Source organism: Melanaphis sacchari, unplaced genomic scaffold, assembly GCF_002803265.2.
Source record: "Melanaphis sacchari strain LSU unplaced genomic scaffold, SCAv2.0 Contig23_pilon_pilon, whole genome shotgun sequence".
NCBI lineage: Eukaryota > Metazoa > Arthropoda > Insecta > Hemiptera > Aphididae > Melanaphis > Melanaphis sacchari.
This window is the reverse complement of record NW_020271114.1, coordinates 5212656-5230952: the sequence shown is the minus strand read 5'-3', so window position 1 is coordinate 5230952 and position 18297 is coordinate 5212656. Positions and strand designations below refer to the sequence as shown.

General features: G+C 25.4%; 1 protein-coding gene across 2 annotated transcripts in view; it reads right to left on the bottom strand.

The window, feature by feature from the left end:
• Positions 1 to 4693: 4693 nt before the first annotated feature.
• Positions 4694 to 18297, bottom strand: part of LOC112594542 (neuropeptides capa receptor-like) — a 113062-nt gene continuing 99458 nt past the window's right edge. For both annotated transcript variants that reach the window (XM_025339355.1, XM_025339356.1), the window contains exons 3-6: positions 10852 to 10942; positions 10038 to 10237; positions 7749 to 8003; positions 4694 to 6019 (exon numbers count right to left, since the gene is read on the bottom strand). In XM_025339355.1, coding sequence (XP_025195140.1) covers positions 5358 to 6019; positions 7749 to 8003; positions 10038 to 10237; positions 10852 to 10942 — 1208 coding nt within the window. In that variant the 3' untranslated portion in view covers positions 4694 to 5357. The remainder of the gene's footprint in view (positions 6020 to 7748; positions 8004 to 10037; positions 10238 to 10851; positions 10943 to 18297) is intronic.

Genomic DNA, 18297 nt, shown 5'->3' with positions numbered 1-18297 from the left:
TTATTGGTAATATTTGTAAAGTATAATAAAATTCCGAAATGATTTATAACACGTGTTCATGTTGGACGCGTCCTATAGAATATTTTAACACAGAAATATTTATTTTTACGTAGTGTAGTCAAATATATTATTAAACTGTCGCATATTATAATGCATTTTATAGATTTTAACGGTGGCGCATTAAAATTTATTTTTCGTATATAAACAGTGTTTATTAAACACACATGATATGTTATACATGTGCCTTGTGTGATTGTATAAGTATAGGAAACCATAAATATTCAGTCTTAACTATAAATATATGGTGTGTGTGGTAGCTTACTTTTTATTAGAAATGGGACGTGAGACAATATGGAATGTTTATTATGCGTTAGAGTCAAAAAAGTAAGATAAGTCATATTCATAAGACAAATTCCTATTTGAAGAACTATGATTCTTAGAACTTAAGAATATACTATGATGATATGCCAGAATGAAAATTAATTTTCAATACAACTGAGTTTAAATGATTAATAAAATAAATATTAATCAACAATATTATAACATTTATAACAATAATGACAACAATAATTTCACTAATGTACCGTTTATTAAAATTTTAATTTTAGGAATTATTAAGTACCGTATTTTTAAATAGTTACTTAGGATGTAAAGAGTGTTTTGTAGTGTAAAAACTTCATTTTTTCGAAGATCCGTTTTTCTTGTAAATTATTATAAATAAATGATTTTTTTTTTAAATTTTGATGAGTATAAATCGAAATTTGAACCAGTACTTTCCGAATTATTAAACTCAGATACAAATAAGGCTAATAAGTTTAGAAAATACGGAGACTATAATGTTTTAAAAATAATAGTAATTGGTATAAATTTATTGCTATTTTATGATTTGTTTAAACTGTTCGAGTATAATAAGTAACAACTAATAAGAATTATAGTGTTATATAAGTTATATTATATGTATTTTATATTTTATATATTATAATTATTAAATAATTGAGAATAAAGAGTATTATTTTTATGATATATAATTAAATAACTCAAAAAGTACTTATTTCAATAGAAAAAAAATAAAAAATTAGGTATTTACTTAACAATTTAAAGTAAATAGGGTGTTTTTCATTTGTATAACTATAATATTAATTGTTAAAAGGTATAACAAATCTAAGTTCTTAAAATATTTGGTTTGTAAGTATACTTCAAATTAAAAAAAATAAATATAATTTGAATAAATGCATTGTTAAAGGATAGCCTTTGGGTGAATATGGTTGGTGAATCATTCTGTTTATGACGTTTTAAATTAGACCCACAGCTTTCTTTGCCTTTTGCATTTCATTATAAACACTAGCTCATCTGATCTCGTATATGATAAAATGCTCGGTGAATTACTCTGCGTATACAACAATAAGTTAATTAATTTACATTTACATTTTATATTAACTTAAAGGTATTTTTTTTTAAAATATATTAACCGATAAACAAATGTAATAATTTTATAATGGCTCTTTTAATCAAGCAATGCAAGATAATTAATTGTAACTTGTAGATTTTATACGTTTTGTATAATTATATCAAATGTGTTTTTTTGCTTAGTAAACTAGCTATTACAGAGAAATAATAAATTATGGCAAAGAGAGTGAGAGAGAGATAATGAGTAAGTAAGAGGAGAAATATGAGTGTCTATTTATTTTAATATTACTTCGGATATAATATTTTATAATTTAAGATTCATGTGGTTTGAAACACAACTTTAGGGAAAATTTAATTTTTTAAAAATTCAAACCTCTTGGGTATGTACACTTATTATATGATATTAGTCATAAGTAGTGTATGTGTATGTAAGGTCCACCCCAAAAGTTTTCGAAATGAAGTGATAAAAATAGTACCAGCGGCGGGATTTTTATAAAATTTAAATTACTAAAATTAGGATCTTTGATGAATATGCATGTCAAGTTTCAAGTTTCTATATACCTGCGTTTGTCGTAGTTTGACAGTGGTTTTAGTAAAGGTATTTAGGGTTGATCGGTTATAAATCAAACATGGATAATTTAATCAAACAACATACGGCCATCAAATTTTGTTCTAAAAGCTGGATTATCCGTTAAAAATTCGTTTGAAATGTTACAAAAAGCTTATGGCGAGTTGTGTTTAAAAAACAGCTGTTTACGAGTGGATTGGTTGGCGTTATCTAAAGTCACGTGTCAAGACAATGCTGATTATTTTTTTCGATTACCAGATTTGTTCATAAAGAATTTTTTCTTGGGGTACTACAGTAACTGGTATATTTTATAAAGGTGTTTTGAAACAACTTTTGAAACGCATTGTCTGCGTTCGTACCGAAAAATTCGAATATCGCGATTTTTTCATCCTGTACTCGTATGACAATACAACCGCACACAAGGGTGCTATTAACCAATAGTTCTTAGCTGTTAAACGCGTCCTAACTATACACTACCCACCACATTCATCAGAATGAAGCCCCCCCACGGACTATTTCATGTTTCCAAAATTCAAATTGGATTTGAAAGGGAATAGATTTGAAAGCATTGAGGATATCCAAAAAGCCGTAACCTATAAGTTAAAGACCATTTCAGTTAAAGTGTTTTAGAAGGCCATAGAAGACTTGAAAATACAGTTTTATTGAAGTGGGAGGGAACTACTTTGAATAAATTTTTTTTTACATTACATTATTTTTATTTTTTTATTTCGGGAACTTTTGGAAAAGACTGTGTATGTTATGTATGTAAAAAGTGTGCAGAAAGAATTGATAGATCAAGTAACTTTTGTTATAATCAATGAATTACTTTTAAAATTCTATTCAGGCATAAAAACTATTTAAAAATATTGATTGAAATACATTTTATTGTAATTTAGTTAATTAACCACATTTATCAGTACTTTTTGTTACGCTCTGTGTATAGTTATTCAAGAAATCAAAATAATTAAAGATGGATTGTTATTGTAGTTTATATGTTTTGTACTTACAACTTTACTTAGGTACATCGTTCAACTACGACTATTTGATTATATACATTTAGTTGATATTTTTATGTAATTTCATAAATATTTTTTCAATTCATAACCATATTGTGTTAAAGTAACATATTAAAAAAATTTGGATATTTATGTTATTTGAGAAAATGTTTGTTTATGAATTATTCAGGTGCAATAATACATAATTAAAAAGGTGGACACGTGATATTACATTGCTACTTATTATATACTATCCATTGGTGTTGTTTTGGGCATTGAGTTTAAATTTTAACTTGTAAGACATATTTTTTAATATTGTTTAAGAACACCGTGGAAATAATTTTTAAGTATTTTGGGTACCTAATTATTGTAATATTAAACTGAAAAAAATAAATGATTTAGAACAGTTTAAGATAATAAGTATATATCACTCGCACGCCTAAGCTAAGTATACTCATTCGTATTTTTTCAACGGATGAATTAATGAAATATCAAAAACAATATTCAAAGTAGGCAATCAATATGATATCATCAATTTAATGCATTTGTATTTCAATAGAGTAATTTTAATTTCAAGTGATTAAATGAAACATTGTAATTTAACGTATAAATATATTTTTGTCATCCTGTTCAGAATTGATCAACACACATTATATTAATTAGACAAATTAGATTTCACGAGAAATTAATTAATTAGGAAAATATTATATGTAGTTAAATATGTTGATATACCTAAGAATAAAAACTTTATTTACAAAATTTGTTTAATAAATAATTATGGATGGAATGTTATCGAGTTAATATGTATAAGTGTATATAACGATAAATAGTAATATTTAATAATAATCGTAATATTATTATAGTATATTATACGTAAATTATACACAAACATTGGTGAAATGTCGAAGTGTGGCTATAAGTGCATGTAATTATTATGCACCTAATGTAAAAAAGAGCGGCAGATAAAGTAAAATTGAAATTTACAAATATTGCAATAATCGTGAATTTAACATAATAATATGAATAAACGGTATTAATATTTATTATATTATAAACCGATAACAAAAAAAAAAAAAGTTGAATTTCCGCTTATATTTTTTAATATATTATAATTTCAATTTTTTAGGAAAAAAACCGAAGTTTTTCTCTTCGGGAATAATTCATTAATTAAATGACAATGATTGTTGTCTGTCTAGATTAACAATTTACAGGGAATTACTGCCGAAACTATTAACCATAGGCTTAATAAAATAAAATATTTGTGATTTTCTTTATATATCATTAAGATGATAGAATGGTTATTCATTATTTCAAAAATATATTATCGTTTTTGAAAAAAATGAATGTTGTTCGATAAAAAATCAATCAGTATCGTGTGATGTATCAAGCATGTTCACTCTCTTGAAAACTCATTACTTAAATATCTTGATATTTGGAATTATTTAGTATGCTAAAAATTATATTTTCAGATTTTGGGATGTGTAATAATGTAATCAGAAAGTGTGCTTTGGCGATTACAATATCCATTTTTTTTAAAATGAATATCAGATTTTTATTCTGTTAATTTTTAAGCATATTGGTTTTTTTTTTAAACTTTGATAAATGATTAGATTTTGAATGAACAGTTTCTTAATTACTAAACTTTATGCATTAAAGTTTTAATAATCTTTGCAATTATCTTTCTCATTATATTTACACATATTCAATTAAACGTTGAATTTTCACGAGGTACCTAATTAAGAGTGAATATTTGTATTTATTGAGTTAGAAAAGTAATATGTGTATTATATTTAAAATTTTATTCATTTATTCATTTTTTTTTTCCGAGAAAAAAATTAAAGGGGGTTTGATAAGCAAACCGAACAGGATATAGAAGCCTCTAGTGAATCCACATAAAATATAAGTAGCCCTCATATTTTTAAACTAATTATAATTTTTATTCTTAGTACATAAAGTTTAATAACTCGGAAATTACTAGTTCAAATTTCGATTAGGTAATGTTAAAAAAAAAATGATTTACCTATTTAAAAGTTTACGATAAAAATGACGGTTGTGGTTTGAAAAACAGTGTTAGTATCGCTGTCATAAGATACTCCTTATAAATGTCATAAAATATTTAAGTATTTGAAGTTGTTATTTTATAAGTAAATATAATTTAAAGTTATAAAAACTATTTAATAACTACTAATATAAACGAAAAAAAAAAATTGGGATGAGCACGCTCGGTGAATCATTGTGTTTCTATATGTATAATAATACTATATCTTAAAAGGAAAACGAGCAATACGTTGACCTATATAAAAGAGAAACGTGCAACACGCACTATATTATGTTTAATGTTCATGCAAAATATTCTATTATGATCTGGTTTCGCTTGTAATCCCGCGTTAAATGCAAGTCTCCACTTCTGTGCAATGCGGGTTTTCGGTTTGTGTTTCGCTGCAGCCTTGCATCTGCAGTTTGCTGTTGCAGTTACCGTGTTGTATGGCAGCGGCGGGCTTGTTGTCGGAACCTTGAACAGTCACCCTAAGCAACGTTTTGTAGCACTGTGCATTTCCGTTGACTGGTGAGATCATCACCAGCACGTCGGAGGCCGTCGCAGGCGGGCGGCCGCCACTGCAATCGTCGAGTAATGGTGCAGCTGCATAATGATGATGATTGTGGTGATGGTTATACGATGGTTCAGTTTGTTGTAGGTTTCTCGTGGACCGGTGCACCACTGACTTGCGGCTGCACTCGGCGGTGGTGATCGTCGTGTTCAGAGGCACGGTCGTGTCCCGGAAACTCGACTGCAGTTCCCGGGACATACGGTTCCTTTGGTCACCCGAGTATCCGCACAGCGTCTCCCGAAATGCCCTCCTGTACTTCATCGACATGAGATTGTAGAGTATCGGGTTGACCGTCGACGAGAAGTAGTAGAAGCAACCGGCGATTGTGTACAGCAATTCGTTGACTTGCGGGTAGTACGGCGAGTCCTTGGCGTACAGGTAGAGCAACCGTTGCGCATGGAATGGCGCCCAGCACAGGAAAAACGCGATGACGACAGCAGCTGCAAACCGCGTTGTACATTATAATATTATAAAATTATTATTTTATTATTTATTATACTATCGAATCTTGATAAGATTAAGTCATCTGCTGACTGAGAAGTTTTTTTATACTCGACAAAATAGCGAGGTTTGATAGTTACACCCCTGAGAGTCAATTGTATTTAAATTATTATGATGTTATGGTGTTTGGGGGGGGGGGGGCAAAACTGACAAAACTGTAACTGTACTCAATGTTATTTCACAAATGACCAATTATGATAAAAAGTATTTTAAGCAGATAACTTGCATCCGAATTAACTAAAATATCTGGTGCCGGATCTGATTGAATACCGGAATACAATATAGAAACAAACGTTATTTGGAGGTGCTCATAGTCGTGAATATTCGGGATGATAATATATTGTTTAATACGGCTGTTGAGTAGGATGTATACCTGTATTAAGATATCAATGTTTTGAATTTATAGTAAATTTCTTAAAGCTTTAGCAAATTGTTTTAGCTCTTGAATTATTATCATTACTAGACGGTTCTTAATGAAATGCATTCTTATTACTATTCCTTTTTATTTAAATAATTAAAAATTACCCCTTCTTCCCAATAGCATATATTTAATATAAGAGTGTAATATATTTTAAATTTTATTTAATGATTCATTTGAGACGTGTATCAATTATACTATACCTATACGTCCCTGTTATATTTTACTTTAATTACAGTTTTATAATTGCTATTTATAACAGAATGGGTATTGATCAACAATTATTTTAATACCTTAACGATTACCGAGGTATTAATTATAATTTATCGCGTTACTATCTATGATAATATCGTTAATTTCATTAGATAATAATAATACGCATCAACAATACATCAAATGTGGGAGGAAAAAATCGTTTTAATTTTGTTTGTAAAAATTCATAACAATTGGTCAAAAAAGCACCTTATGTTAAAAATTCATTCTGTATTAACTATATTTTTGTAGAATTGAATATTTTTATTTGGTAATTATAATATATATTACATATTTTGTATAAACAAGTTGCCATTTAAAAATTTACTATCGTTTAATTCATTTCATTTCAAATTGTAATTATTTTTCAAATTAAATTGATTTTTTTAAACATTCCCTAATTTGTTTTATATGAAAGTGACATCATATAAATTTAAAATCAAAACTAAATGTATTTTTAACCAATTATTACATGATTTATGTTGGAATTTATTTTGATAAAATTATTATAGGATAGCTTACATATGCTATTTAATTTAAATTTTTTAAATGAGTTATGTAGTCATCATAAAAATGTAGTTCAATCGTATAATATTTTATAGAATGCTCGTTTATAGTTGTTGACAGATATCAACAATTTTTCGGTCGAGTCATACATTTAATATGTAATCTAGTTATCTTTAACGTCTTAAAAATTAATAAATAATTGAAAAAGACGCTGGTGTATTGTGTAAATTGCTATTATAATCTACGAATAAAATTTAATTTTGATTTATCAAAATATTTATATGATATTACTATAAATTACCAATACATAATAATATAATTTATACTTATAGGTATTCACAAAGTAGATATCATTATTAATTTTTATTTTTTAATTTCTTACAAGTGATTGAAAATAGATAGGTATTAATATTCAAAAATATATAAGAACTATAATTTTGATTGTATTGATAACTATTCTTGTAATGACTTTTTTGCAATAATATAGTTACCTAGCATCCTGACTATTGACTTTTTCGATTGAATTTGTTTTGTCTCCCCGTGCACGTTTCCCGTCATTTGTTTTCCCAGCGAGTGTCTAGAACTCTGTCTGATCTGGAGTCCGATGAGCACATATAGCACAATAATGATCATCATTGGTACAAGAAAAAACAGCAGCGAGCTCAACTCGTATACAGGGACTCCTGTAGGCACGTTCTTATCCAGCATCGCGCAAAACGCGCTCTCGTACAGCGGATATCCTGACCCTTGAATAATATATAATATTTAATTTGGTTCAGTAACTATTATAATATTCTCGACGAAGTCGCGTACAAGCAATACGATTATTTATACACGGAACATTGTCATCTGCATTTATAATCTGTATAAAGAGAAATCGTGTTTTGTTTTAATACTAATAATAAAACAATTAATACTAAAATATTAACGCAAAATAGGATAGTGCGAATATCCAAGAAATATATTATTAAATAATAGTATGTAGAGTGATAAGTAACTTTATAATGTAAGGACATTGTTTTTTTTTCTAATAATATTAACCATTTTTTGTAAATATATTTATTTTTTTACATAATTTGAAGTTATCATAAGACAACATGATATTATGGTTGTATTTATAAAAATTTAACATAACATAATCTTTTTATTGCTTTTAAGCTGCTTATTTTTTTGGATTACAGTAGAATATATTTTTTATTTCATATTCAAGCGGAGTATTTTTCTGAAAATTTTAATTCGTAAAATAAAATTTTGAACGAGTAATCAATTAGTTGGCTTAGTAAATTTATAATCTGGGTTCAGATTTTAAAGCACTAAAATATATTGAAATATGTGATATACATGCTTTGAAAACAAATAAAGTAGCAACAAAAAAATTAATGTCAAACAATATTTTTATTTATTGTTTTTAAATTAACTTGAATAAAGATGTTGATTAAATGAAATTAAATGTAGGCCTTTTGTATTCAACAATTAATTTTTTTTTTTTACTATTTTTATTTTTATATATAAAACACAAAATAAGGATTTAATATATCTAAATAAATATTGGATACCTAGCGTTAACTAAACAAATTCAAAATAAAATATCGTCGCTTAAGAATCAACACTACCTAACTTATATTTTGGTAAAATTTAGTCAGCAACACTGTTTTATTTGAAATTTCTCGCAGAATCGACCGTATCTTAGATTTAAAATAAAGTTTTTGGTGATACGATAACGCTTTGTCACCACTTATTTTGTGCCTTCAATCAAAGTTACCATTTTCGCAACGCGAATTATATAATTTTTTTTTTTATTCGTATTTATTATTTTTTTATTGTATTTGTTTGTTTTTGTATTATTTATATGTATGCGAATACTTCGATTATAATTTTATGTTTCTCGATTTTTACTGATGATCTCGTCTCCCACCACTTGTGACACCAAAAAACCGCTCCGCGTCTGTTACGACGCCGCTTTCGTTTTGAACTTTTGTTTTCTTTGCTAGTCGCGTTCAACTGAACGACACGAAATCCACAATACTCTGGATGCCGAATAAAACTACGTTTTTACGTCCGACGACGTCGAGTTTTTCGTCTGGAAGATTGACCTCTGGTGATATCTTCGTAAACACTCATTCACCGGCACCGATATCGTGTGCCTTCGACGTAATAGCTACGTTCCACTTATTGAAAACCCAATTTACACCAATCATATTTATATGTAAGCAGTTGTAGCGCTAGTACGCGCAATTTTTATACTATTATAATATGCCTACAATGAAATATTTAATGATATGACCACTTCTCGACTCGAAACGATGTGATTCTTGATTTATTCCTGAACTACTTCGTACAAATCTTCTGACATGAAGTTGAATAAAACATGTTTACAGCAGGTGTAATCGGCAGTTTGCAAACCAATGTCACTATACTTTTTTAAAAGTAAATAGATAACGTGTTAATCGAAAAAAAATAATAACTCAGTATATCTAAAGTCTTAAGACAACACCACCCATCTCCGTGCTAATTAAATTGTGTCTATTATTGATAAAACTGAGATAAATGGTATTGCTTCTTGAGCGACGATATTATGAACATTGTACATAGCATATTTTTTATGGTATTTTTATTTTTAATCTAGAATTTATACAATCTATACAATAAAAAATGTACAATAAGTATAATTGATTATTTTCTTTGTATGCTGCAGTGGCTTGAGTGACTTGAGGGAAGAACCAACCAGCGAAAATACTTCAGCGTGAATTAATTTATTATTATTAAAATCTATTTATTACCCGGTGGAAAATCCACATAGTCGACCGTAGTGAACATGGCGAACGGTAATGCGGCAAAAAACGAAATCACCCAAACGACTGCAATTATTCGTACAGCTCTCTTCAATCCGGACATGGCGTATGAATGGAGGGGATGACAGATGGCCAAATACCTTTCCATCGAAAATGCCACGATGGTCAACACTGACGTATACGAAGTCCTGTATACAGGTTATAATAATAATAGATATGAGACAAATCATAAGTCATAAGTCATAACGTACCGTATTACATTCATTATTGTATGCGTTTTGGTGGGTATAATGAAATATATTATTATTATCTTGCAGATAATTAGAAATAAATAGATCGGAAATAATTATGATGTGATATTATAATACTAATAATTATTATTAAACACCTAATACGATATCGGGCATAAAGAATTTTTGGTGGTTAACCGATGATTAAAGTTTACTAAAGTAATTTAAAATTAATGATTTTCATTAAATATAGTATACATTCGTGGAATTTACTAATACAAAAGGATGATAATATGTTTTGTTGAAATTAAAATTAGTAAAGTTTGATTATGTGACAAAAACTAGCTAAATTAATCATACTCCACAATTAAAAATTCAATCATTCTGTTTATGATTAATTTTAGTTAGATTTATTTTTGTCAATTATAAAATATATATTTGAATGTATTATTATATTATATCGATCTACATAGAAATTGACTTTTGAAATTTTAATCTATGTAAATCATTATTTATAATTTAAACATTGGTTAAACATAAACTTTTTTTATTAACATTGTTTAGATACTTACATTTCTGAAACTAAAGCACGAAATTTACAGAGAACTTCACCCAAAGGCCATGGATACTGTTGCCAGTATACGCTAAGATCATTAGGTAGTCCTGAAAAAAAAAATTAATCGTAATTTTTAGTAAAATGTCAGTGTGTTTTAAAATAATTTTGACGAATATAAAATATTATAATATTATGGTTGGGATTTTGATGGCATGTTATTTTTATTTTTATGTCTTAAAATTTAGATTTTCAAAAATGTTAAGATTATTTTATTTATTATTAAAAATGTTAAAAGTATCATAATAGCTTATTATATCATCACCTCACCACATGAACAAGTAATTCGAATGAAGTGTGTTAAATTATCAACAAAAGGTATGTAAATAAAATACATATGTCGAAAAAAAATACACTTCTTAATCCATTAAAAAAAATATTTGACAGCAACGAAAGTATTCTTAATAATTTATTTCGATATCGAATAATATTGTTGTTATTTAAAAAACGACAATATATTTCAACAAAATAATATACAATTTATCATTTTTTATTTATATGTGTACTGTTATTATTATAGTGTTTACACTGATTATCAATTATCTGTACTCGTAACAATATGTATGTATGCGACATTTTTCCCAAATAAAAAAAATGTTAAGTTTATTTTATTGAACACTGTTAGAACACTCCGAGATTTTGTTGAACTTTATTTTTACCAGCAGAGTTTTTTTTTCTAATTTCATGCCACCAACAGAATAAGTTTTCTAGCAAACTTTTACCTCAGTAAAAATATTGCCTAGAGTTGTGCTATTGAATTATAGTTAGTAGCACAAAAGTAATAACTAACAACATTTGTGGTGAAAATAAAGTTCTACAATATCAAAAAAGTTACCAAAAAATTATTTGATGTATATTTCATATATTGTGTCTGGTCTGTTAAGATTGTATTGATAACTTTATCTGTGTTATTTATTATACATATTTTAGTCTCTATAGAGTGAGTGAACGTTCAGAAAATATGTGCGAGTAATAAGTTTAAGCTACTGTATATTAAACTCCGAGTGTAACCGTTGATTTGACAAATAGTTAACTTTTTTTTAAAAACATTTTTGTAGAAATATCAATATTGAAAATTTGAATTTGTAACATCCACTTACCTAATTATGAGTTATGTTTTAAATAATCATCGAAAATTAGGTATGAATTTATCAGGCAAATAATTTTTCTAGTTAATTAGGTACTTATACGTTTATATCATCGAAAATGAGATAAATTTTGAGACAATATTCGATAAAATGACAATAAAGATAAATTTAAACCATTTGTACGCATACCTAAATAGAGCGAAAAAAACGAAAATTTTTGAATATTGTAATTTATTTTTATTTACACGCTCCTGTGACTGATATCATATAATATAAAGTAAAAGATAATGAGAAGTTTGTGTTAATTTAATATATATTGTAAAGCTTTTATTGATCATATTTTGAGTGAATATTAATGATAGACTGAAACTATTGAACTACCTTTAATTATGTTAACATTTCTACTGCAGATATTATATTATACCTATCTTGAATTTTGTAGGTAGTAACTAATAAGTAATAACTAATAACTGTTGAATGTATTATTAATAGAACTACGTTGACGTAATCAAATTTAACCAGAGTTTTGGTTTTATCTTCTATGAAAATATTAATTTTACGAAAAAATATTTTATAAAATAAAATTAATATCTAATACAATTGTTTTATTATACTTAGGAACGTTTAGATTGAGTCTTCTATTGTAATCAGACTATTGTCATACACTCATACTTAATTCCTTTAAAAATAATTATAATTTTTTTACTTAAATCTTTTTCTTATTCTTACATTCTTTGCTCAAAGTTAAATAGTTACCCGAGTCGATTAGTATATTTTTATCTAAAAATTTAGTTAGTTTATTATTTAAAAAAATATAATAACTAATTGGTATTGTCAATGTAATATTATGCATAAATTATTGGTTTTCATTTATAAATTTATAAGATTAAAAATATACCTTATATATAAAATAATTAAATATGTATACTATAATTAATATATTATACATTGTTATTAAGTTTAAATATTGTACTTAAATGTAAAAAATAAATTATTTTCAATTTTTACCCTAAAAATTATTGAATTGAATATTTTTAAAAATGATATCATATTACAGTAAAATAAATTGGAATAAAGTATAAGAATATGATTATTTTTGTTAGAATCTTCATGTTAAATAGTATTTTATTGTAAGTTTTATTATTATTTCATTTAGTTAAAAAAATAAATAAAATTATACATCACAATACGATTCTTTATTTAATCATTTTTTTTTAAGCTAAATAAATATGTGGATAATATAACAATTGTATAGACTTATAAATGTGAAATGCAAAATTTTAGTTTAAAAATGTAAAGTAAAATAATTTTTAAATTGAAAAAAGTGCATTAATTATAGTGTAATACTATAATAGGCTTTGTATAGGGAACTCCAAATAAAACAACTGTTTTTCATATATTATATTATATTGTTATAGTATGGAATTCGATTTTCTAAGTGTATAAATTCTAAAATAAAACAAAATTACAAATTTAAATATAATATATAGCTTTTTTTGTTTTTAAATTTAAATTTGCATTGTTAGTTGCTGTTTTTATTATATTTCCGGAAAGTAGTGTTTTTGAACATAAATTATTTAAGAATACAAATATATAAATACACATTCTATAAATATTAATATATTTTATTGAAAGCTCTATTATAAGATTAAAACTAAGATGTAAGAAATTTTGAACACCCATCTTTGTTTTTTTTTCCTCTAATTTTTTACCATTATAGTTATTTTAATAGTAAGTTGTGTAATTGTGAAATTTTATCATTATAATTATATTATTTTAATTATTTTAATTTTTATTATTTATACAATCAAAAAAACGGAAAAAATAAAAAAATAAATATTGTATACTATTATATCATATTTTCCTTTTCAATGAAACTGTAGTGGTAATTAGAATTCTTTAACTAGTCTAAATGTATATTTTTTTATTTTTAACCAATTTAATCTTAATCTAGTTTGGTATAAGACATAAAATTATTTTGTATAGTATTTAATACTTAGAATAATAATGATACATTCATATAAGATATCTAAATTATTTATTTTTGTGCCTCACAGCATTTTTAAACAGCAATCATTAGTCATAGTTTAATAATTTTAAATATTTTAATCGACTATTATAGATTCTTGTATTAGAATTAGTTAGTCATATCATTTTAACGGAATCTATCATATAAATATCTAAATACAAATATTAGTCAATTATATCTTTTAAACGAATTTATAATTTAAACGATTTTGATTTTTGAATAGGCTGTATTGGTAAAATTTTTGATGTTTAATTTTTGCTAATTTTAAAACAGTAATTTTTTTAAACTATTATTATATTGACTGATAAATGATAATTCTACATAAAAGTGATCAGATTTCGTTTATAAAATTTGGTACCGTATGATTAATTTTTTTCGAATTTGACATTTAAGTTCAATTAAATACTGAACTTAGATAATGGACAACACCGTATGTCCGTATTTTAATAAGAACAAATCGTGTACAATAAGGATTATAATAAATGAGAACCCGACCACTCAAGTACAGATAAATTGTTAGCATAAGATAATAGCAATAAAGTGACCTGTATATATTTTTGTAGAACACATCCATCATTTGTATGTTTTGCCAACTGAAACTTGAGATAGAATACGAGAAAAATAATAACAAATCAAACAAATTCAGTAGAACTATTACTTTGTACTTCAAAACATATTATACGCGTAATAATATGATTACGATGATGACGACAACGACGATGATGTATTGTTTCTTCCGTAATAGAATTCGTAACAGTATATTGAATGCCATGCGATGACAGCGATTTAAATTTCAAAACGTGATAAAATATACTACATTATTATATATTATGTCACTGTACAACATTCATATCCATAACGCCCGACTTGAGTACGTGGGTATACACTTTCAGCACGACTTTTCAATTTTTTTTGCCCTGGCGTTAGTTTTACCACTGGATTTATTTTATTGGTATTTTAAACGATAATACAGTATTTTATTAATTTATTGTTAAGGGTATTTCGAAAATATTACTATAATTTTGATTACACGGCGTCTCGAATATGCAATTTAGATACAGAGTAATCACAAACGACCCAAACTAATTTTTCTGGTACTTTCCCTTCATCTCCTCGCCATTTTGGATTGACAGCCATAAGAAAGATCTTTGGTTTCATAACTTAATTACTGCTATTATTGTTTAAAGTTAGAACATATGAAATGCCAAATACAGCATTGTATGTCCTGTTTTTTTTTGGTACCTACCTTGTATAATTGCAATAATAATATATTTATATGTTTTCGATTACTATAAATGTAAGTTTTTATTATTTATATAATTTTTATATTAAAAATTGTTTTGTGTTTGACGAAAATTTACATAGATTTCATATGATTTAATAATAAATTATATTAAAAAAAATATTAAAGCTAAAATATAATCTCGTTATATTGGTAATATTATTGAAGTACGGATTATTATGGTTTTTGATTTTTTACGAGTTCAAACGAAAGTATATTTGTTCTAAATATGATTCATAACGTAAAAAATTTGTACATCATTTTATTTTTATTTTTTGATGTTTTTAATGCATTTATAGGGCTTTAATAAAATTCAGTGTATTAATAACTAAATAAAAGACATGTTTGAAATATAATTTTTTTTAAACTTTAAAATTAAAATGAAATCAAGTACCTATAGAATTTCATTGAAACGTTAGCTTTTACTATATTTTAGATTAAAGGTAATTTTATTGAGTAGATAAACATTTAATAACATGTATAACTTCCCGAAGGTTAAATTTATAGAAAATTTTCCTCTTCTTTTTGAATTGACATAGAATGTAATTTTTTTAAAATATAATCGGTATCAGTATACTCGTATAAAATTGTTTGATTACGTCAACAATCTTATAGCTTAAAAAACAATGTAACAGCTTAATACATTTCAAAATATAAAAAAATATTATTTTAATAATTTATATTTCATTTTTATTTAAAAACTAATTGAAATTGTATGAATTTAATGTTTAATCTTAAAAAAAATAATATAGCAGTCTTCAATATAGATCGCTTTGATTAGAATAAAATATTTATAAATTAATTAATAAATATTAACAAGTAATAATCAAAAAAAAAAAAAAAAATTAAAATAATAAACCCATTTTATATCTTTTTAAACTTTTTTAAATTATCTTGGAGGTTGAATCCTTTATTTAAATTATTTTTCTATGGGTATAATTTTTTAGTACTTCAAAGTGTGCTTTTGTAGTAATTATATTATGTACTCATTAACGATTATATTTATCAAGTAAAACACCATTATTATTTTTCATTAGCTGTACTTAAAATTTTTTTTTTTTATTGTTTTGTATTTATTTCCTTTATTCTAATTAAAATAATATATTTAATTTGATATACAGGCAAAGTATTATATATATATATTTTCGTGTTCACGAGTGAAATTTAGATGGTTTATTCATCTATTCCAACGCTCATTAACGTTTGAATCTTATTCTATTGATAAAAATATATTATAGTATCAGGGTGATTCGTTTCAACTAACATTTTATTCATATAACGAATTATGCATGTAATTATGCGGAAATTATTTAATTGAAATTATTTGAGTTATAATCTAAAACTAATTTACAGCTTAACAATGTTACTATTATTGTTATTATTAGGATTGCTCTTGGAAACTCGCCAAAATCAGAGTGCCAAATTAGTATCTTGTCAGGTCCTGAACTAACATAGCTTTTAGATTTCAGATTTTATCTATGGGTAATATAATTATCATTTCTAATAATTTATTTTCATTAATTATTCGGTATTAGTGTAGCGTAATATTTATGACATAATGCAACATAGTTTTTCGACACATTTAGGTTTTAGATTAAAAATATAATCTAACGTTTTTCTTAATTGTTATTTATATTTCAATAAAAATAATATTATATTAAAAATATGAAATAGTTTAATTAGATATGCAATATCTAACTACTATTTAGCCGAATAATAATTCGGCTAAATTATTACATGTATTTGTAATTGTAGGAATAGGGTATTATTAATTATAATAATACACATAAAAATATGTTTTTTCACTATATTTGCTTAAAGTATTTTAGCATTTTAATGATAATCTGTTTTAAAATTACAAGTTGATTTAGTGCTTGCTGAAAAATCGTTTTAAAAATCAAATTTACATATGTTTATTGTTTACATTTAATGGATCTACCACATTGTGAGAGAAAACATAAATGAATAAATGAACTAGTTAAGTACCTTATTATGTTTATCCTGTTGACTCTAAAGTGTATATAAAATGTAATAATGAAACGTTGGAACCTAGTTAAACATCGAAAATCATAAAGTAATTAAAATGTTAAATCGGCCGTGTATAGAATCTATATGCATAATTTAAAAATAACCAAATTTAATTTCGATGTAACCCAATGCATCACCAATAGAGGCGATTACGCGTTTATAATTAATTTATCGTTCTGTATTGTTATTTCCACAAACAGATAATATATAAATATATGAATATATAATAAGCATATATTGTATATGGATCCAAAATAATGTGGCTTATCTGCAGCCCAGTCCTAGATGTGAACAATATGGTTTTGGCAACATGATATGTAGTCCACTAGTACCATTACGCGTACACTATCTCAATAAAATTGACCAACGAATGTTTGTATACATATTGTTGTGTTTTGTATAAGTAATAAGTCATAATAAATTGTATTGTTTTAAAAATCAAAATGGGATACGCTACCCATAATTAGGAATAGAAAATCATGTTTATGTAAAAAATTATATAGTATATAGCTTTTTTCAGACCTTGTAATAATAAATCATACCCAATGCGTGGAAATATAAATATGATTAAAAGCTATAGAGGGCGCTTAAAGTATTACAATCTACAAGAGAAAATAAAAATGAAAATGAAATTTTTTTGATTGTCATATTTAAACACGACCATTAAAACAAGTTGTACAATAGGCAACATATAATTTGTTTAAAGGCAAACACTCATTTTATGAAAAGTATTGAAGTTTTTGGTAATATTGTTTTTGTACATCATTTTAAGTCATAACATTGAATTTTTAAACAAAATATATTTATATTGGTAGAATTTTATAATTTTTATACTTTTTTTGAATTACGATTGCATGCATTTTAAATTTAATGTGCTGAATAACAAAATGTTTGTCTAGAGATTGAAATACGTATATAAAAATCGAACTTCAGACAAGTAATTAGTTAGTTATAAATTTTTAAGTGTTAAAAGTTTAG